The sequence below is a fragment of the Parasteatoda tepidariorum genome, chromosome 2, assembly GCF_982258835.1.
Source record: "Parasteatoda tepidariorum strain Cologne lab strain chromosome 2, Ptep-v5.0, whole genome shotgun sequence".
Classification (NCBI taxonomy): Eukaryota; Metazoa; Arthropoda; class Arachnida; order Araneae; family Theridiidae; genus Parasteatoda; species Parasteatoda tepidariorum.
Window position 1 is genome coordinate 128,971,898 of NC_141756.1, and position 23,693 is coordinate 128,995,590.

Genomic DNA, 23,693 nt, shown 5'->3' on the forward strand with positions numbered 1-23,693 from the left:
ATTGAAAACTAAATAGTTAAGAGGTTCAACACTATTCTAGTTGTGTATTATACATTTTTATTTAAATGTATGAATTTCACTATAGTTGACATAATTTATTCATTTATATTTAGACAGATTGCATGCATCTGTCAGATTGCAACGCATGTTATTTGGAAAGTATTTTTTAAAAAAATAACGAGTATACATTTATATTTAAATATGCTCTAAACTTTAAACCTCAAAATAGAATAAAATATATTTGTATACTTTAATTTTCTATGTCATGCATTTATCTAGAATATATTGTCAATTGTTTATTTACTTGTGTTCATTTAAACCAGATGAACCTTTCTGTGAAATTTTATGTTTAGAAATAAATTTAATAAAAAAACTTTACATTAGATTAGAATAATTCACGGGTGATTGTGAGCCCAAATTAAAGATCCTTAAAATTTCTTGAGTAAAACCATATGCATTTTAAAGAATTAATGTCTTCATAAATTTAAATCATTCATATTTTCACAACATGAAATTATAAATAAGTTATATGCATCATAATTTAAATTAATAATTTTGTATAAGTTTACTTTTATCTCTAATCACATTTATTATTCTACCAGAAAAAATATTTACAAATGAAAGAAATGCCAAGTATAAATTCTAGTTCTAATATTTTTAAATAAAATATACAAGAATTTTTATACATAAATGTGATCGATGATTTCTTGAAACTTCAGGGCCTTGGATTTCCGGATTGCGGTTAGAGAAAAATCCGGAATTTTTCCAGATCACCATCATCTCTGATTATTTTATTTTTCCTTTTAAAATATTCTTTTACTTATAAAACTCAGATATCAGTAATAGTACTTAACTTAATCAGAATGAAATACAAGATAGAAATCAAACTTATTTTCCTTTTTGAGTGAATCATAAGTTCAATTCAACTTTTTTGAACGAATCATATTACTGAATGAATAAGGTTCACACCAGCAATGAAAATTTAGTGGTCCATTTGGACTACTTAAGTATTCAAACTCTCTACGTAGGTGGTCCAAAAAGCTTAATAGGGTACACAAACATCATGGGGGGGGGGATCGATATTCTTAATTACATAATTCATGTTATGGTACACTAAAAAAAGATACTTATTCGCTATCCATGACATCCTAAAACTGATTAGGTTTGTTTTCCCATAATGATTGAAGATAAGTATTTATTAAAATTAAGTAATAATGAGTTAAAATAATAATAGTAAATGGATCCAACATAGAAACTGAATAAATAAACAAATGATGAAAACAGAAAAAAAAAGAACCAACAAATTATTATATTAAAAATAAATTATCTAAAAATCATAAATGAAGTCAATTCTAAGAAAGCAATAAATATTATTTCACTGATGATATTGTTAGTACGTGAATGCAAATCACAGCACATTAGCTCGAAATTACAACATTTAAATTTAAAAATTTTTATACCAGGAACTTTCAGTTATTCCATTTGACCATTTGAACTTCATACCATGCGTAGAACAATAAAATTACCTCAATTTTTTTCAATGCACAGAATTTGATGCAAGATGATATTTCAAGGCGACAAATTATTGTCCTTGGATATGCGACCTTAGAACATTCGGTGGAAATTGTCACAAAAATGGCAAGAGTCCTATTATAATGAATAACCTTTATAATTTAATGAATAACCTTTATAATTTAATGAATCACATTTATTAATTTAAAAAATTGGTCCATTTTTTTGAATTGCAAGTTTCAAAAATTTTACATCATAAGCTATGTACTTTTAAACGATCAAACCCAAACGTTAAATAAAATTGTTCTTGTCTAATAGTTTTTATAAATCCAAGCACAAAACTAAATATATGGAACAATTTTTCTATCCTGCAATTGAACATACAAGCTATAAAATAATACAAAATTTAATTTTATCAATAAAATTTAGTAGGCAGCAAAAAATAGGTTAAAATATATTATATACAAGCTGCTAATTTTTAAACATCACGATAGAAGTTAAAATTTTTGGTATATTGAACTTACTTTTGATTGCCATACAAGTCTGTAAGGATATTTCCAGTTTAACTCTTTCATGACTGCCAAAACTGTAGCAGCGACTTCTGCCGAGTACGGGTCTCCCCGGTTCACAGCCTGAAATAAAACAATGTAAGTTTTTAATAAATACAAGAGGAACAAAACATACATTTTTTTATGTGTCTAAAATATTTAACAGTTTACTATTCCCAAATTATCTCAGGCAAAAGAAGTTAAATGTCTTTGTATGATAGTTTTTAAAATAAGGGACAACACAAAAGTGATACTTTCCAAGAGAAGTGATATGCCATTTTTCAATGTAAATTCATCTACCAATGGTACAAAACATGTGTGCAGTCCCACAAATAACAAAACTCCCAAACAAAAATAGGCAATCACAGCAGATTATGCTTCCGACCGAGTAAAAACGTGATAAAACAAAACTTACTGACACATTCTAATAAGCCTGAGCTGTCTCTGGATGATAAAAATTTACACTCAGTGTTTTCACTACAGCGCGAGAACGCGAGAATCTCGCATATTTTTTTCTTTTCTCGCATTAAAAAATTATTACTGCGAGAAATTCGAGCATTCCATAAATCAATTTCAAAATTCGCGAATTTCTCGCATTTTGGAAGAAGCTTCGAATTACGCTATTTAGAATAAAATCCGTTTCACTTTTCTTCCTGGATCTTTCATTATTTTCAACATTTGCACCGTTATCTAGCTTCCCTATTTATCAGTATTGGTCAGAACCTTTTCGAACAACAGAACACAGCCGAACCATGGAATCCCTTTCAGAACACATTTCTCTGCAACCACGTGTTTACCGTAGGTAAGGTTTTTTCATGTAAGACGTTCACATTTTTTATGCACTAATGTAAGATGGACAAATACCTAGTAAAGGCAAAATCTTCTATGATGATGCAGCAAGAATATTCAATGCTTTAAAAAATAGAAGACATTAAAAATGTATTATAATAAAAGAAATGATTTTTTTTTCAAGTCTATTTGTGTTATTAGTTTTTAGAAATCTCACCCTGTTTTTGAGAAAGGGTGAGAAATTCTCACCCATTTTTTTTCTATGATGAAAACACTGTATACATACCCGAGTTAACTCGGCATTGCCAGGAAAGTGGTTAAAATCATTCCTAAAGCCTAACTTGCAGCGAGAAGGCCACTTCGCAGGTTACCATAAACAAAAAATCTTTTGTAGCCTAAGCATAGTGACATCATTCCTATTTACCCTAAATACTAAAACAGTTACTTTTGTTGTTATGGATACATTTAGACAAATGTGCATTAAAATTTTAACTGAAGATAAATAGATGGTTTGCAAAAGTTTAAAAATTTTAAGATGTGACAACAATATTATTATGAATTTGAGGTTCAACAAAAAAAAAATATTTAGGAGATTTTTTCCTAAAAATTAAACAATTTCAATTGAATAAAGTTAGAGACTGAAAATTTTGGAAGATATAAATTTGAAATTTGTAAACTTTTTTCTTCTATTTGCATAATTATTTCCATATTCCATCCTTATGAACAAATATATACAATATTAAAGTAACTAAACCACATTAATGGACAGATGAACATAAGGCATATTTTCTCAATCAACCATAAATATGCTATAATGCTAACCTAATGTTTAGTAAATTTATGACCCATTTCTCCATATGATGTTTTCATACAATTGGGAAGGAAAAAAAAATTATAAACAGAAACACTCACTTATAATGTATTCAAATAAGCAATAGATGAAGAATATAGTATAAAATTAACATTTTATGAATGATACTCTTATGCATCAATGTCTTAAGAAAATGTTTAGTAAAAAAGTAATGAATTAAAATAGTTTGTGTTAAACACAGGAAATTGCCAGTTTCAGAAACTTTACATATATATAAATATATATATATATATATGTAATAAGCGAGACAACAACCTCTATGTTATCCCGCCAGATGTCGCTCGTCTGAACGAAAGGCATAGAACTTTCTTGATGTAAATGAAGAGAGTCAGTTGGAATTGTCTGTCCGAGTAGTTTCTAAGTGAAACGGATAACCTTAGTGGTTAAGACTCTAAGTGACTATAATACTAATTAATTGAAATACGTTTCTGTGTGAAACTGGGAACCTGTGTGGTTCAATCTTAAATATTTAAGAGTCTGTGTGACTCATGTTATCATTAAAGAATAAGCATAATCATTAAATGTCTTGACTGACTTTATTAATGGTAACCAAGGCATTTACATTTGGTGTCAGAATCTACCCCGCCATGTGAGTACAGAATTTTCTTTTTTTCTGAATCTTAAAGAATAAAATAATGACTTTTCTGTCGAGAGCTAGAAAGGAGGACTCGATTAAATTAGCTGAGGAATTAACTGTTGATGTGCCCCCTGCAGCAAAAATTATAGAAATAATTAAATGTATAACTTCATGTAAAGAATATAACGAGGAGGTAACGAAAAACCTCTTAGAAACAATTGTTTCCGAAAGACTAGAAAAAGAAAGATTAGCTAATGAAAAAGAAAGATTAGCGCAAGAAATTCAACTTGAGAAATTAAAATCGGATAATTTAAATAAACAAAATGGAACTCATGTAACTACCACAGACACATTTAAATCTAGTGATTTATCTAAATTAATCAAAAGTTTTGATGCTAATGAAACAGATATAAGCACATATTTGTTATTGTTTGAACGCCAAGCTACGAGAATAAACATAGATAAAAAAGAATTCGTTACTTATTTAATGGGACTTTTACCGCTTAGTATCGTCCAAATTATAGCTCAAGAGCCAGAAGAATCCACTTCGAACTATGATTACGTAAAAACTTTGTTATTGAAACGTTTTAAACTTTCCCCGGAACAATTTAGACAAAAATTTATTTACCACAAAAAAGAACAGAATGTTTCTTGGCGAGATTTCGCTTATGAACTACAACATTATTTCGAAGAATGGATAACCGGCATCAAAATTGCAGATTTTAAAAGTCTTAAAGAACTAATGATAGTGGATCAATTGAAACGAAAATTGCCGTCGGAAATTCGTGATCATTTTATAGATGATTTACATAAGATCATTGAACTGAAACCTTTCATAGAGCAATTAGAAACATATGAAACCGCAAGAATCCGAGTAAACAAAAGTGATAATAAATTTAAAAAAAACTACCTTCCACCAAAACAAAACAAAGATCTCTCAGCCTCCTCTCAAGCTCCAGCTTTCAATATCAATGCATCATGTTTTTACCCTACCAAAAATAAATTTTTGAATACGAAATGCTATACATGTAATAAGTACGGCCATATAAGTATAAATTGTGATAAAAATGTGGTTAAATGTAGACATTGTAATAAAACTGGCCATAAAAGCAATGAATGCTCAGAAAAGAAAGTACTTCATCACAGTGTTCAAAATACAAGAATTTTGAAACAAATATTCATTTTTAATTATGAAATTTCAGCAGTTTGTGACACTGGTTCAGAAATTAGTATGTGTAGCCCTTCACTCTTTCAAAAGTTAGGGTATATTCCTCTTAAACCCCCCGCTATTGTTGTAACAGGTATCAGTTCAGAACAAATTTCCCCCCTTGGATATTTTAATGCGGATGTAAGCATTGATAATTTTGTTTTAAATGCTAATATTTATGTAGTAGAAAACATGCAATTTGATTTTATTTTGGGAATGGATATTTTAAGTTGCTTAGACATTCATTTTTCTAACGGTCAACTTACTGTTCAAAATTCAAGCATACCGAAAGTAGTAAATATAAATCGCATAATTCCTTGCGAAAGTAAAAACATTCATTTTATTCCCCACTAAAGCGGAAATCAAAACGCAAACATTTCTTTCACTGCTACGTTCAAGGTTAGCAATAAAACACATTCACCCACTCCTATGTTAATTTATGATCAAAGAAATTCTCACTTTTCTGATTCTGTTTTGACTTCGGAAAATTCGAATAGTAATAAGGCTTCACCCAATTATGGAACTGAAACTTTTGTAAACTCAGTCACAGCGTCTCCTTTCAAGGCTAGTGTAATGCCCAGATGCGATTATTTAATTTATGATCAACAAATCGCTCCACTTTCAAATTGTTTTTATTCTTTGGATACTTTTCAGTCAAAAAAATGTTCCAATAATTTAGAAGCTTTTTCTTTCTTAACTCAGATTTCAAATGTCATTGATCATAATGAATTCGATTTATCGCATATACTGAATAAGAAATTAAAGCAAAATTTAACTCTTTTGATTAATAATTATAAACCGTCTCAGATTAAATCCTCGGACATTAAAATGAATATTATTTTAAAGGATGAAATTCCCATTTCCCAACATGCTCGTCGTTTGTCATTTAAAGAGCGGGAAATAGTTGAAAAACAAATAGACACCTGGTTAAAAGATGGTGTTGTTCGTGAAAGTTGTTCAGATTTTTGTGCTCCTATAGTCCTTTGTAAAAAGAAAGATAATTCCACGCGAGTTTGCATCGATTATAGGAAATTAAATAAAAAAATTGTTCGAGATCGATTTCCCTTACCCCTTATGGAGGACATATTAGACCAATTAGGCGATGCGCAGGTAATTTCTTCTATTGATTTAAAAGCAGCCTTTCACCATTGTGAAATTGAAGAAAATAGCCGTAAATACACATCCTTTATTACGCATAATGGCCAATACGAATTTTTACGGGTACCATTTGGTTTGGCTAACAGTCCCAGTGTTTTTCAGAGATATATTTTACATGTTTTTAGAGAATTAATTAAAGATAAAACTTTAGTTATTTATTTAGATGACATTTTCATTCCAGCAAAAAATGATGAGGAAGGTTTTCAAAAATTAAAACGCGTTTTAAAAACAGCTGCTGATAACGGATTGGAATTAAATTTCAAGAAATGTCAATTTTTAAAACGTTCCATAGAATGTCTCGGTTACATAATTGAAAATGGCACGATTCGCCCTTCACCCTCTAAAACTTTAGCAGTTAAAAATTTCCCGGAACCTAAAACACATAAACAATTAATGAGTTTCCTTGGATTAACAGGATATTTCCGTAAATTTATCCCAAATTATAGTAAAATAGCTAAACCTCTCAGTGATTTGCTCAGAAATAATACTGATTTTAAATTCGATAATGAACAAAAAGAATCTTTTCAAAAGCTCAAGATAGCCTTAACGCATGACCCAGTTCTTCATTTATATAGACAAAATTCTGAATTAGAGCTCCACACAGATGCTAGTAGTTTTGGTTTCGGAGCAGTTCTTCTTCAAAAAGCAGACAATGGTAAATTTTATCCTATCCATAATTTTAGTAAAAAAACGTCCCAACAACAAGAGAAATATAGTAGCTATGAGCTAGAAACTCTTGCTATAGTTGAAGCGCTTAAAAAATTTCGAAACTATTTGTTAGGTGTAAAGTTTAAAATTATAACCGATTGCGCTGCTTTGCAAAGCACAATGAGTAAAAAAGAAATCATCCCTAAAATTGCGCGGTGGGCGTTGTATCTTGAGGAGTTTCACTTTGATATGATACATCGACCTGCTACACAAATGAAGCATGTTGATGCCCTAAGCAGAAATGTTGCTCTTATAATTCAGCATGATGAGGTAACCATAAAAATAGCAGCTGCCCAAAAAGAGGATGAGCAAATAAACACTATTAAAACATTAATTGCCAATGGAAATGATAATATGCACTTTATTAAAAATGACATTCTTTATCGATACGATAATGGTAGAGAGCTTTTAGTAATACCAGACGCGATGCAAAATGATATCATTAAAGAAGTTCATAGTAAGGGACATTACGCACTCACTAAAACTGAAGAAGTTATTAAACAAAATTATTATATTCCTGGGCTAAAAGCGAAAATACAATCTGTCCTAACAAACTGTGTTGACTGTATTCTATGCAACCGAAAGCGAGGAAAGAAAGAAGGTTTCTTAAACCCGATTCCTAAAGAAGATGTACCTTTAAGTACATACCACGTTGACTTTATAGGTCCATTGCCTTCAACAAAAAAGAAATATCAGCACATTTTTTCTGTGATTGATGGTTTTTCGAAATTTGTATGGCTTTACCCCGTAAAAAATGTAAGTGCTCAAGCAGCTTTAGAGAAATTGAGGTTACAACAGACAACTTTTGGTAATCCTTCCAGAATTATATCAGACCGCGGTGGTGCATATGTGTCTAAAGAATTTGAGGACTATTGTCAAGAAGAAGATATTCAACATATTCTTATTACTGCTGGAGTACCTCGTGGAAATGGCCAAGTAGAGAGATTGCACGAAACTCTTATCCCTATTCTCACTAAGTTATCCATCGATAATCCAATGAACTGGTATAAGCACGTAAACGATGTACAAAGATTTATTAATAGTACAATTTCCACCAGTACAAACAAAACTCCTTTTCAACTTATGTTAGGAATACCCATGAAAAACAAAGAAGATTTACGAATTAAAGAAATTCTAACAGACGAATATGAAAATTACTTTATGAAACAACGAGAAGATCTTAGAAGTGATGCACAGCGACGAATTATGGAAATTCAACAGCAGAATAAATCAACCCACAACAGAAAGTGTAAACAACCCCACAAGTACAGAAAAGATGACTTAGTGGCGATTCAAAGAACACAATTTGGAACTGGTTTAAAATTGCGTCCCAAGTTTCATGGTCCTTACAAGATTGTCAAAGTGAAATCCAATGACCGATACGAAGTAGAAAAAGTTGGGCAACATGAAGGTCCTAACTTAACAACCACTGCTGTAGACTATATGAAGCCATGGACAAATTAGTGCATATTTACTAATGGAACGATGCAGCTTTGATTTTTTGCCTTCAAAAATCTGCTATGTATTTGTTATGTTTGTTTTGTATACTGCTTTGTTTTTTTTCTCTTTTCAGATTTTTTTTAGTCATTCTGTTTCGAGGACGAAACCCGTCAAAATGGCCGAGAATGTAATAAGCGAGACAACAACCTCTATGTTATCCCGCCAGATGTCGCTCGTCTGAACGAAAGGCATAGAACTTTCTTGATGTAAATGAAGAGAGTCAGTTGGAATTGTCTGTCCGAGTAGTTTCTAAGTGAAACGGATAACCTTAGTGGTTAAGACTCTAAGTGACTATAATACTAGTTAATTGAAATACGTTTCTGTGTGAAACTGGGAACCTGTGTGGTTCAATCTTAAATATTTAAGAGTCTGTGTGACTCATGTTATCATTAAAGAATAAGCATAATCATTAAATGTCTTGACTGACTTTATTAATGGTAACCAAGGCATTTACATATATATATATATAATAGCAGGGCTACATCCCTGTTATCATTGTTGTATTCAGCTTTAATAATTCAGTAGTAAGCCATAATAAGTTCTCAAAAGGTTTATTTAAAGGTAGGTAGGTTGGTGGTTATAACAGTTCACATCCACACTCCACAAGGGAGGGGGTGTGGACAAAACTCCGGATAGTTCTGGCAGAACTTTTATGGAACACGTTAGTTAGCAAGAGACATGCAAAAACAATCGCTCCCGCATTAAATACAAACGGAGAATGGCGTAAACAGGCTCAAGTCGTACATACCATTGTAACTCTACGCATCATCGATAATCATTTAATGCTTCCTTATATGGAAGTGAAAGAGGGACAAGATTCTAAAAATAACTCCTCCTTCGAAATATAAATCTAATTATAATTCAATGGTATGTTTTCAGCCTTGAACTCCCAAAATAGAATTTCTACACCTATTCTTTACCAAAGACAAGAGAGTTTTAATGTTGTCATTAATACAAAAGTATTTATATTTTTGTATTATATATATATATATATATATATATATATATATATATATATATATATATATATATATATATAAAAGAAACGGCTGTATTTGTTTTAATTACTCAAACAATTATGGACTTTATAAGTATTATTAGAGTACACTCAATGGATCCATATAATTGTATATTTCATAATATTAAAAATACAAAAAAATTGAGTGATTTGAAGAAATTGAGTGAAACTGTAATTTTAAATTAAACATAATTTCTTTTAAGTGTGTTAACTATTTTCAAAATGTATTTTTAAAGAGTTTTGGACTGTAAATCAAATAAATCTTGTCACAGCCCTTAATCAATGTTTCTATTCATAAATGCATGGGAAACTTTTCTGCTATTTTCTTGATTGTACACAAACGCAAAACCATAACTGCAAAAAAAAAAAAAAAAAAAAAAAAACATTTACGCAAAATTGGAAGCCAAAAGGTTGAACAATGCTTGATAAAAATGAACTTTTATTTAATAAAAATAAAAACCTGTTACACATTGAAATAATAGATCAACAAATCAAGAGATGCCCACCAAAAAATAAATAAATAATAAAAACCTGCATTGGTAGAGCATGTGCTGTAAATAAAATAACCATATTCTTTTGATCTTCAGCAGGGATCTTATTTATTTCATTCAGTGTAAGATCTGCAAAGCACTGAAAGAATTTTAAAAAAATCAATATTAAAAACCTGATATTGTAAATAATAATACATATTTAAACAGAAATACACAGAATACAGTCCAGAATTCAAATCTGGAGAAAAAAATCCCTGTGTTTTCCCATGCACACACTATATTAATAGGAAACACAATTACTGTGCTCTTGTGTCAGCTCTAACTACACTAATTTCAAATGACGGAAAAACTTGGATGAAAAGAGCTGAACATACTTAAATAATGCTATAGTAAATGAAATAGTTTGATATAAGTGAAATATCGCGCTTAAATATCCCATAGATTACGCTTTGAGTGGTCACAATTTTTTAAAAGACGAAAAATAAGAAATAAAATTCCCTGTTTGTAAAGAAAAAATTCCCGGCATTTTCTCTTTCATTTCAGGTAATATTTAAACTCTCGATGTGAAGTGGGAACCCTGTAATGGTTTGAAAGCCTAACTTTAAATATGAGGTTTAATTTGTGCCAGACTATATTTTAATTTACAAAATTAGACTTTCTACAATTAAAATTTTTTTTTCTTCAACAGATTCAGATTCTTGACCTTAATATAGAACAGCCACGATCCGGAAAAAATGGTTCCAATAGTTTAGTCAGAAAAACGGTCTATGTTAACTTACTTTTTTGCTCTATTTTGAGAACCTTTGCTCTCCTGTGATGCATCATGACATTCATTCCATTCGTTTTTAAGGTATTTTGCATCATAAATAAATAAATCAAAATTATGGAAATAGATTAAAAAATTGTTCTTATTTAATGGAACACAATATAGGGGGAGTTATAACCACAAAGGGGGGTAATGCCTGCCGCCTCCACTTGGTGCCCCCTGAATACCCCTCACTGGGTAACTAAATGGCAGGCAAACACACATGATGAGTAATCAAAAATCAGGAATCAGGCAGAGGTTCCTGTTCGAAAAGTCTTATACAGTCTCCAGTAGCATATGGTAAGCCCTGGGGTGAGCCCAGTGCTAATATTGCTGCTTTGCAGTCTACTTCAGAAGCTGGTGAGACGTCCAAAGGTGCAGGCCCTTTCTCTGTAGGAGTCTCTGGTCCCAAAGGCACTCGGGGGACAGTGTGTCTGGTACCATTGGATTTTCCACGAGCCAGAAAAAAAAGTTAAGGAAAATGAGGGCCATGGCGGTGTATGGAGGAGCTAAGAGACCTAGGTCTTCTGGTGCAACTCCATCTCCCAATGCGCTAACCCAAAAAGGAAAGAAGCCCAGGGAGGATGTTGTTCCTGGGAGGAAAGCCCAATCTAGCGGAGCGGTTCCCCCTAGTGGGGATATTTGCAGCAACCACCTCCAAAGAGGAGCGCTGGTTTTACAATGTAATGAATTTACTGTAGGGTGGATCAAAGGCCACTTCAACAATAAAGCCTTGGGTAACCTCATGCTCAAGGTCATAGGTGCAAACGAGCTACCCAAGCCCGTGAAGGTTGCTTTCAAAACAAAGGAGCAATTCTCCGATCAGAGCACCTTTTTATGGCGTCTTCGGAGACTAAACCCAGGGTGGAAGTCTATGGGGTGGAGGGTTCTGCAAAGTGCTGTGGGACCAGGCACCTCTAGATGGATCTTTGAGGTAGAGCCTGAAGACGCTGAGGCAATTGCGAGGGCAAATTTTTGCGCACTAACTGGGGTGGATCGTGGTGTCTTTAAGATTATCCACGATCCTAACAGGAAAAAAGCAGTGGCGGCTCTAACAACATCGGACCTCTCTGTAGAACCTGATGTTCAAGAGGACATGGAACAGGAGAATGAACCTTGGCCGACCAATTCCCCTGATTCAAAGGTAAGTTCAATTGGGGCTCTTGATTTTTCAGAGCTTGGGTTGGACTCAGGGTCAGATGTAACATTACAACCTGACTCACCAGCTTCTATGTTTGGTATTAATGAAGCAATGGAGCTGTTAAAGGAAGATTTTTCTTCTAAAGATTACCAGGATAGATAGCTATTCTGGTTTCACTCATACTGCTAACCAATGGCTACAATCAAGGTTGGTCAAATTAATCTCCATCATAGCATTGCTGCCTCAAGCTTTATGGCAAAAAGGTTGAATGATGGAGAACTAGATGTTGCTCTTATACAAGAGCCTTGGATCCGCAAGGGTAGAATAATGGGTCTCACTGTTAAAGGTTTTAATATCTTTTATGATACCCGTTGTGACCTTCCCAGAACCTGCATAGTGGCTAGGTCTAATCTAAATGCCCTTAATCTTGTTAACTTTCTTAACAGGGGTTTAGTTGCTGTAAAGCTAAAATTCTATGACAATAAGACAATCTCTGATTTTGTCATAGTTTCAGCCTATCTCCCATATGACGAGAAGGAACCATTAGCTGACATTACTAGGGCCCTAATTGCCCACTGTAGTTCAAGCTGTAGATTCATCTTCGACTGTGATGCAAATGCTCACCACACAGTGTGGGGTAGCAGTAATTGTAACCAGCGGGGGGATGTACTTATGGAACATATCTTACTTTTTAATTTATATGTCCTTAATAAAGGCAATGAACCTACCTTTGTTACTTGTAACAGAAGGGAAGTCATTGACCTTACTTTATGTAATTCTAGTTCAGCAGATTACGTTACTGATTGGAAGGTATCTGGGGCAGTTACTGCTTCAAATCTCCAACTAATTACTTTTTCTATTAAAGACCTCTCAGGACTGAAGGTCGTAAGGAGGAACCCCAGAAAAGCTGATTGGGGTTCCTTTAGAGCAGCTCTGGAGCGGAAGATTGGGCGCCTCTCTGGTAAGTACAATAATGTTAATGATGTGGAGTGGACTGTTGACCAAGTGCAACAGATCATACTCGATTCGTATCATATTTCTTGTCAGGTTACGTCTACTAGCTCCCCAAGGCGAGTTCCTTGGTGGTCTTCTGAGCTTAGTAAATTACGTAAAAAAAGTAAGAAGTTATTTAACAGAGCAAAGAAATCTGGAGAATGGCAGTCCTACAGAAACGCTCTAACTGCTTATAACAAGGCGATCAGAGCATCTAAACGTCGCTCATGGCAGACTTTCTGCGATGGCATAAACACTACTTCTGCCACCGCAAAGATTGCAAAAATTCTTACTAAGGACTTTAATTGCAGTTCAAATGCCATGCGTCTTACAAACGGAAGATACAGTGAATCAGGGGAAGAGGCTCTTGAAGAATTACTTGAAGCACACTTCCCTGGATCTCATCCTGTGGAGAATGAAAACCTACACATTATTACCACAACTACTTGTAGTAGGAATGACTGGGAAGCCGCCAAAATGGTGGTCTCCTATGAGAAGGTTGTATGGGCCATAAAGTCGCTTAAGCCCTACAAGTCACCAGGCATGGATGACATCATACCAATGATGCTTATCCAGGGGGTGAATATACTGGCCCCTATTCTATGTAGGATTTTTCGATCCTGTATAGCATTTGGGTATATACCTCTCTCTTGGAGGAATACCAGGGTGATTTTCATACCAAAACCAGGGAAGGAGAATTACTTTGAGGCTAAATCATTCAGACCAATCAGCCTTACTTCCTGTCTGTTGAAAGTGAACGAAAAGCTAATTGACAGACACTTCAGAGACACTGTGCTCATAGAAAGGCCACTGTCCTTCACACAGCATGCCTATCAACCAGGCAAGTCTACAGACACCGCTCTGTATGAGCTCTCTTACCTGCTTGAGAAATCTATTAAAGATAAGGAGATGGCTCTCGCGGTATTCATTGATATTGAAGGTGCGCTTGATAAAGTCCCTGTTGAGACTATCATCAATGCACTTAGGAACAGAGGCATAAACTCAATAATTACTAAGTGGATAGCGAATTTGCTATCCTCTAGGCATAGGTATATTTGTTCCTCTCTATTGGGTGCAAGCATGAAAGTGCATGCAACCGCAGGATGCCCCCAGGGAGGGGTTCTGTCCCCTATCCTATGGTGTATGGTAATGGACTCCTTGTTAGTTCGGTTAACTGCTCTTGGCATTCCCTGTATCGGGTACGCTGATGACGGTGTTATTGTTGTCAGAGGAAAACACGGAAAAACTGTCTCTGATATAATGAATAATGCACTCCTAGAAGTAGCTAGATGGTGTTCTGAATCAGGCTTACCTGTCAATTCATCCAAGATAAGTTATGTAGCCTTCACACGAAAAAGGCAACTTGATCTAGGTAATGTATACTACCTGGACCATAAATTGGAACTCACGGAGAAAGTCAAGTTTCTCGGGGTTTATTTTGACTCCAAACTAAATTGGGGTCTTCAACTTGAATACTGTACCAACAGGGCCAGAAAAATTTTCTGGTCTTGCAGAAATGCTATTGGTAGTTCATATGGGGACTGTCTCCCAAATAAGCTTACTGGATATACTCAATGATTATTAGTCCTATCATCACTTATGGCGCAATTGTCTGGTGGTCGAGGACTAGATTGAGCTCCGCAAGGTCTAATCTTAACAGACTACAAAGAATGGTCTGTGTAGCCCTGTCAGGCTGTCTCAGGACCACTCCTATAGCTGCTCTAGAGAGCTTACTTGGGCTTCTTCCATTGAACTTACGCATTGAAGTTGAAGCTCAGACAGGCGTAAAGCGTCTTATGTACCTTGGCCTAAGGAAAGAGCATTCCAAACACTTGTCATGGGGACATCTTGTTTCACAAGTGATGGATTTATCCTCTTTTATTATGCCTAGTGACTATATGTCACTATTTCACAAGCCCTTCAAGATCCATTTTCCTACTAGAGATGAATGATTTAATTCTCCTCGGTGGCTTAAAGGCAAATGCCTAATATGGTACACTGATGGTTCAAAGATTGGTGCCAAATCAGGAGCAGGAATTTATTGCTCCAATGATGGTACCAAACTTCACTTTCCCCTCGGAAATTATGCCACGGTTTTTCAGGCTGAGGTCTATGCCATTATCTTGTGCTGCAAGTTATGCTTAGACAAGGGATATCAAAATACGACTATCCGCATCTGTTCTGACAGTCAGGCTGCTCTCCTATCACTGTAAAGGGGTAAATTCACCTCTTTGTTAGTGTGGGAATGCTTCTCGGTCCTCTGTGACCTGTCCGCTCATAACAAGGTATCCCTGCATTGGGTACCAGGACATATGGGTATCGGTGGAAATGAGCTAGCTGATGAAGCAGCACGGGCTGGCTCTAATGCAATTTTCTGGGGCCCTGAACCTGCGCTGGGAATTTCTCCTTCCTCATTTAGGGCAACCATTTTCAAGCTCTACGGCAAGATCGCCCATGAGCAATGGCGCGCTGCTGATGGTCAGAGACAAGCTAAGGAGTTGAATCGAGACTGTCCTAGTGTACGTCAAAAGGAGCTCTTAAAACTTAATAGAAACAGTGTAAGGAAGATCATAGGTCTTCTTACTGGTCACTGTATCCTCAGAAGATACCTAAACATTATGGGAATAGAATTCAATTCTCTTTGTTGGGGATGTCATCTAGAAGAAGAGACATCACGACACATACTTTGTGATTGTGATGTCTATTCTGCTCAAAGATTTGAGCATCTAGGGCAGCATTGCGTCAATGCCTGGGAACTGCAAGATGTTCCTGTAAGGTGCTTGCTGAACTTTATTTCAGCTATAGGGCTTTCTTGCTAATCACGACTAGGGTTTGGGTACAATAGACCTCTGGTCGATGTGCCCTGCTCGTCAGAGCTGCCCAACCTCTAAGTCTAACCACAAAACCGCTGTTCACCAATGGGAACTCTATTTCCCAAACTGAGGCTACCCCCTAAATTTTGGAGGTCACAAATCTGTCAAAAAAAAATATGTTAAGTCAGAAAAAGTATTTTTTAGGGTCTGATTTTGTAACTTAATCTTTAGTATCTGCACTAATTAATTAGCATATGAGGTCACCTTCTTGAACCCTTTAAGATTGACCTCTGGAACGATTCAATCATTATCATTATTATAATCACTCTAAAAATATTTAAAGACTGAACTTATTTTTTGACCAATGAGCACAGTCTGTTATTTAACAGAATTTTTCAGAAAATTCTATCTCACTTTCCATGAAAGAGGACTATACAGCAATTATTTGATTATTTTTTCTAAAAATTTTACTTCCTTAATTTTAAAAATTTATTTTTTACAGCGAACAAATAACCATTGCACCAATTGCTGCGTTCTGACTTTTTCTTTGAGTATTTATATTTTTATTTATTTTTCATTTTATTAATATTTTGCCCAAGATCATAAAAATTTTCATTTATTTTTTACTCAAAATCGCGAAATATCGAGAGAAAAAAAATACTAACTCAAGCAGATTTAACAATACTAATTTTGTTGATACAAATATAAACAAGCAAACTCTTTCATAGTGGTGTGATTTCATTATTTGATCATTTCCTATTAATTATGAAAAATAACAATGGTTTTAAAAAAATCTATTTTTTTCAATGTATTTTTTTTTTTACTGAATCTATCTGTTTTATTTTTTTAACAGAAAAAAATTATTTAATTTTTATAAGAAAAAATGTGATTTTTTGTAGAAAATTTAAACTAAAAATTGAATTGGAAAAATATTGATTAATTAGAGGAGGGCTTTTGTCAAGACAGGACCGATCAAAAAGTGTTTTTTATCTTGTGCACAGTACATATAAAGTTCTCAACATATAAAACACGAAGAAAAAAAAACAAGTAATATAAAATCAATTCTTGCTTCCAACAAAGAAAATTTTTATTTCAGCTACTTTTTATAAAATAATGACAATTTTTTCTCCCATTCAAAACTAAAATAGATTAATTAATGAATAAATATTTGAAAAAACTGCATTAACAAAAAAAGAATCTATTTGAAGTATTTTATTAATGATTGAAGAAGGGAGAGTGTGAACCAATAGAAGGAACAAGCGTGTGATAACAGACAACTATAAAAGTATAAATTTTGATGACTACACCATGTAATGCTCTTTATTGAATTTATCCAAATATTTAAATGTGAGCAATAAACTGTTTAAATAGAGCTATAACTGATGTAATCTTTAAAATATGTGAAATCACTTATAGTAAAACTATGACATCAGAAAATTCCATTTTGTTTTTCTCTCATCCCTATTTAATGAATAAATTAATTTTTGAAAAAACTGTATTTGAAACTTGAGTGGATGTATTGAAAAGTATTACCTTAACCAAAAGAGGATGAGTAGGCCAACGATCGATAAAACTCCATTTCAAAGAAGTATCTTTCTTTTGATAATATCTATAAATAGCATTAAAACTGCTGCCTGAAGTACTACAGCTGTATTGAGGATACTGTGAAAATGCAACTGCCCGTTCAACACCATCACTAGCAAAGAAAAAAACAAAATTTTCAAATATATCTAATCTTTACAGATCTAAACTAACTAATCTTTGAAACTGATTAGTTAGTTAAACTAACTAAATCTAAACTTTACTAATCTTTTTCAGAAATCATATATGTAAATCAAAAAAAAATTTTCTATATAAATTGCAAATACAGCCGAACCTCAGCAGTAGCACGAAACAACACGTCCTGTGAGTCATGTTGTATTTTAAATGTTTAACATGAAGCTGATTATTGCATAACATGCAAGAAAACTGCTCAGATATTAAGCATGCAAATAAAATCCCAATAATTCATTTTGAGGAATGCTATTTTTATTTTCTTCCTTTGTTGAAAGTAGCAGATGGGCAAATAAACAAAATAGTCGAGATAAAATAGTTTAATAAAGTAGTTAAAACTTTTACGCTTATAAATTGCTTGGTTTATAATAGTATTGCATGCACACATTCATGCAGCACATAACATGTATTAATAATACACAATAAATTTATTTCACGATGTATTGGATAAAACAAAATTCGGTAAGCATCAAATAATTATGATAGTCCCGATGATTTCGCGTAAATGAGGAACAACTGTATATGCTAAAGAGTATATTTATGATTTATTGTATAAGGTATTTTTTTTTTCAAAGTCTGATTGTAATCATGTTGAAATTTCATCAATAGAAATAATGAAACTGTGTGCAAGTAAATTGTTATTGGATGATCAAAATACATAAATAAAAAATAACTAAACCTGAAAAAAAGTAACATTTAAATAATTCTATTTTCCTTTAGCTGTATGCTCTTTAATAAACACATCTTAGTTATGCCTATTTAGCTTTATTTAAATACCTGTACTTTCAGAACTTATTAAATCTGTCGTTTGTGCCTATAAACATTGATAAAAGTCTTATTCTACCAAGAGTAATTTATTTTTCATTTGATAAATTGTTGAGTTTCAAAAGAATAACTATGATTTAATTTTATGGAAAATAATAAGTTACACCCAAAATAACTATGTTAGTAAACAATTTTTAATGGTTGGTTGGTTGTTTTTAAAATAATAAAGAATTATTTATCAATTTTATCTGAGATTCAATTGCTCAATATATAATAGAAATTTTTTTAGAAAAAAAAATCTTATTTAAATCAAAAAATTTGGTTTAAATAAAATTAAAAAAAAAGTTGTTTTTTTTAAATTATGATTTTTATCTACTCCAACCTCAAAAAAAATATTGTGACAGTCAAGATGTTCCAGAAATTTGAGACATGAAGATGGCAATGAGGTCAGCATTACACACCTTCTCTTCCCAGACAAGCAAATACCAATTAATCTGGTGGCTTCTAAAGCCCTGGATACTTAGGTAAACTAGCGACATCTGCCATCTTGGTGACTCTGACCATCTTCGTCTTGTCATCCGCCATCTTGATAACCGCAACTTTGAATATAGAAATACTGAGTTTCTATTCTTAAATGCAGCTTTTTATTGATTAATATTTTCATATTCTTAAAGATAACTTAATTATTACTTTTTCTTTTAATTATTTTTCTTTCTTTCTGAAATTAGATATTTTGTTTTCTTTTCATTCAGGGAAAATAATGTCTTACCTATAAGTTAAAACTTTCTCGTTTGGTCTTCCATAATATGCATTAACTTAAATTTTTTGCAGTCGGTTTTTTTAGGAGGTTCCGAGGGTTAAATGTAGTTAGATATAATTAAAACAATGTCAGTTTTTTTCAGATACAATAAAATTAAGGCACGTGATGAAACATTCAATAATTAGTAAATGGGAGCTTTGTCAAACTTTTAATAACAAAACAGACGAGTTTTGATTTGCTCAAAAATTAATAAATATTTCTTTTTATTATTCAAATTTCGAATATTAAATCTAACAAATTTATTTTGCACTGTCGGAAAATTTTCATTATAATGTATGAAATATTTAAAATATTAAAAAGTAAAGAAATCTCATCTTATTAAAACATTTTAAAAACATTCATTTGAAATTCAAATGAATGAATACATTAATCAGCCATATTTCTCACTCCATTTCTAACAGGTAAATGGTATAATTTGAAGCCTAAATTTGTTTTATTTGAACTCCCAAATGTTTAACAACCAGACATTATAAATTTAAAAGTATAAAACAGTAAAAGTTAAAAGAAAAGTGAATATTTGAATTTTTTTACATAAATACAGATGTTTTGTCCTGATAAGAAAAACAGCTACAAAAACACATTGTAGGCTTGAAAATAAAGTTTTAAACACTCTACCAGTTAGAAAATATTCCAAATTGTGATTGACAATAAAAAATCGTTTGACAATTTTATCTCGTAGAAGTAATAATTAAAATTTTTACTGTCATTAAACACAAAGAACCAATTGAGAATTGAGTGATTTAACTGATCAGAAAGTGGTCAAAATTTTGATACAAGATTCAATCCTTATACGCATGTGAGTTAAGAAACAAATAGTAATAAAAATAACATAGAATAATTAGCAGTCTCATTTATATATATAAAAAAAATGCTTATAAGCTTCTTAATTTGAACCTAAATATGCTAATTCAGAAAGGAAGTTGGCAGACATTACATTTGAAACAAAGACTAAATTTGAGGAAAGAAAAGGAGATGCAAATTTTTATAAAATGAATTAAAACATATATTTTGTTTAAAGCAAAGTTATTTGAATTTAATTTACAAATTCTTTAAATTAGATTACTAAATTATCCTATTAATTAACAGGGTCTGTGCTAAGGATTTCAAATCATTAGCCAAATATCAAAAGTATTTGTCAATTTTTGAAAGTCTTTGCCAAATGTAAATCTTAAAAATTTTTATATACATTTTTATTTCCAATGAAAAAAGGTATTTGCCAAAACACAATTTTATTTGCCAAATTTACAATATTGTGGCATTTGGCACGGTGGCGAACGCTTCGCCTGAATTATTCTTTATTCTACGATGATTATTCTAGATTACAGTAAAAGTGCAAATGAAATAAAAAATAATAATGGGGGTGAAGTTAGCCTTGTTTTCAAGTAAACAAGAGAGATATTTGTAAATAGAAGGTATCTGCTATTTTTCTGTTCTCATTTTGAAATAAAAAATATTCGCCAATGACTGGCTGCTTGCTTTTTTGAAAAAACACCATAATTTTGAAAGAACGTGATAAAAACATTTTATATTTTAATAAAATATGTGTGAGTGGGAATTTTGTTACAAATTCAGATATTCGGAACACCATGAAATTGGGGGTAAAATCCATTTTGAAAATTCGGTGACCTATTTCCATGACTTTTCGGTGACCTAAATCCATGACTTTCCATGATTTTTTTAAAAAATATTTAAAATCATGACAAATTTCGTTCAATACCGAAATTCATGACTTTCCATGATTTTTCATGACTTTCCAGGTGCGCAGATACCCTGTAAATAGCTTATTTTTACGGACGAGGGGAGGAGGGGCCACATTGCCAAAAACATGTAACTGCCAAATTGAACAGCAATTTAGTAATCAGTTTAATAAAAAGTTATGTTTTCACAAATACAGCAATTTGTTTACCATTCCATAGCAGCCAAAGTGTCTTCTGTTAAAGGTTCAGCATAACGGAATCCCACATAATGCTTATGTGGAGCTAAATATAACAGAAATATTAGTCATATAGCTTAATACAGATAACACACACACACAAAAAAAAAAACAGAGCAGCAACAATTCAATGAAAAAAGATAATTTGATTTTTCACAAGTAACCTATTATATTAGTTGAATAAAATTGTTTTCATTCATTTTTCAATAGTGATCTACTTAAAAATACAAAAATAAAATTCTTTACAATGCAATTGTAGGAGGAAAACAGGGAGTTTCAGTTTGTACAATTTTTTAAACAACGTTATGACGTATGATTTGGATCAACCAGGTTTGGTGGTCCTAATCTATATTTTCTGAAATCCTAATCTTTTTATAATAAAGTCTATCAAACACATCATCAGCAACAAATAGGAATGATAGATTTAAAACTGTTTTGTATAACATAAATTGAAATCAAGATATATGTAAGACTTTCTAACATGTGCAAAGAAAATCTTAGTTTAAATAGAGCGTAAATTTTTTACATTAATATAACATCCCATAAAACTTTCTTACACAACTAACAATCATGGGAATATTAGTAAAGTTACAAACAATAATGGGATGGGTATAGAAAAAATTAAGGTATACGGTTCACAGTATAAAGAACAAACATTTCTGGCAGTTATTCTTTTAAATGTGTCTCAAATGACTAAGATTGTAAATTACCAGTCTTTGAACTTATTTTATCCAATAATTCGCACATCAGCTTCCCCTGAGTGTTAGTCCAGCGAAGAATAGGTGATCCTCCTCCTATTTCGCTATATTTTTGCTTAACTGTGGGAGTTCGTCTTCTTGCTATAAGTGGGCCTAATTTGCTAAAAGAAAATATCTTCTTTAAGTACATTATTTCAAGTCTTATGAAAATCTTAATATAGAAAACAAATTACCACAATCAAAAATAAGAGCATCTATTCAATAATACTAGCTAAATTATAATAAATTAGAATTTTTTTTTTAAATGAAATAGTTTCTTTTTTTAGAATATATTGTTCATATTAAATATTTATAGAAATGATTTAAAAGAACTTTAATGCAAGCGAAATATAAATTTATGCGAAATACTTTTCTAGTTAAATAATATCTTTTACAGAGTGAAACATTTCTTTTAAATTTTTTTTATTAAAATAAATATTATTAAAAAAAAACAGCATTTTAATAATTTGCTATTTTAAATTGCAAATGATATTAAAACACAATAACCTGCAATAAATTTCTTTTATTGATTAGCATGAATTCAATAACAGATAATTATCATAAGAAGCAAATACACTTTTATGAAGAAGCTATGTTTTCAAAACATTTAGTGGAGTTTGAAAATGAGAAATTTAATTTACCACTTCTAGCAGCAAGAAAATCAGAATTTATAAAAGTGTCCAATTCATTTTATTATTTATCTCTGCTACCTTCTGCAATGTACTTTGTGCAAACCATATTTATTTTAACTGTAATGCTAGTGAGAACCAAAACAATATGGAAATGAATGAGGGAAAACTGGATCCTACCACGTGATTTCCCGGCCAATAAAAATGCAGCATTAAACGTTTAACGCAACCTTGTTGGAAGTCGCATAAGAAGTATAACTTCAATAAACAAGAAAACTCCAAGTTATCGCACTTTCTGAACTAAATGCTAGTTGCAATGTCAACCTTCATCTATGAAAAGGTACCCTGTCATAGAATCGAGTTGACATGTCTTATATACTAGCAGATTGGAATTACATTTTTGTAGTGGTGAACATAATGTGTACCACCCATCAAAGTAGGCGTGTTTAAATAGTAGTGGGCGTTTCTGCAAAGGCAGGCGTGTTCAAGACTGAGAAGCAACCGCGTGAATAGGGCAATGTCGCTCGCAGTCACAAGTAGCAAGTCAACTGTTCAATGTGTACTATTCATCAAAGTAGGCGGATTCAAATAATAGTGGGCGTTTCTGCAAAAGTAGGCGTGTTCACAGCACGGCCGGTCACCCATGTGGGGATGGCAGCTATTGACAATTGTCAACCTACATCCATGAAAAGGTAATCCAACAAAGAATCGAGTTAACATGTCTTATATACTAGTGAATTGGAATTTTGTAGTGATAGACACACTACAATGAGATTAAAGGATCGTTCATCGAGAATTGGTTAATATTTTACTGTGTATTTCAGAACGTTCCAGTTCATTGTTAGGGGATTGTCTGTGATATAAGAACAGACTTCCGATTAGTTGCCAACAAATATAAACATAAT

General features: G+C 32.3%; 1 protein-coding gene across 3 annotated transcripts in view; it reads right to left on the reverse strand.

Annotated features, from left to right (window-relative positions):
• Positions 1-23,693, reverse strand: part of FeCH (ferrochelatase, mitochondrial) — a 70,642-nt gene that overhangs the window by 7,802 nt on the left and 39,147 nt on the right. For all 3 annotated transcript variants that reach the window (XM_043055180.3, XM_043055179.3, XM_071178032.2), the window contains 5 exons: positions 22,133-22,281; positions 21,396-21,468; positions 17,665-17,827; positions 10,420-10,518; positions 2,037-2,144 (listed from right to left, as the gene is read on the reverse strand). In XM_043055180.3, the coding sequence (XP_042911114.1) occupies positions 2,037-2,144; positions 10,420-10,518; positions 17,665-17,827; positions 21,396-21,468; positions 22,133-22,281 (592 nt within the window). The remainder of the gene's footprint in view (positions 1-2,036; positions 2,145-10,419; positions 10,519-17,664; positions 17,828-21,395; positions 21,469-22,132; positions 22,282-23,693) is intronic.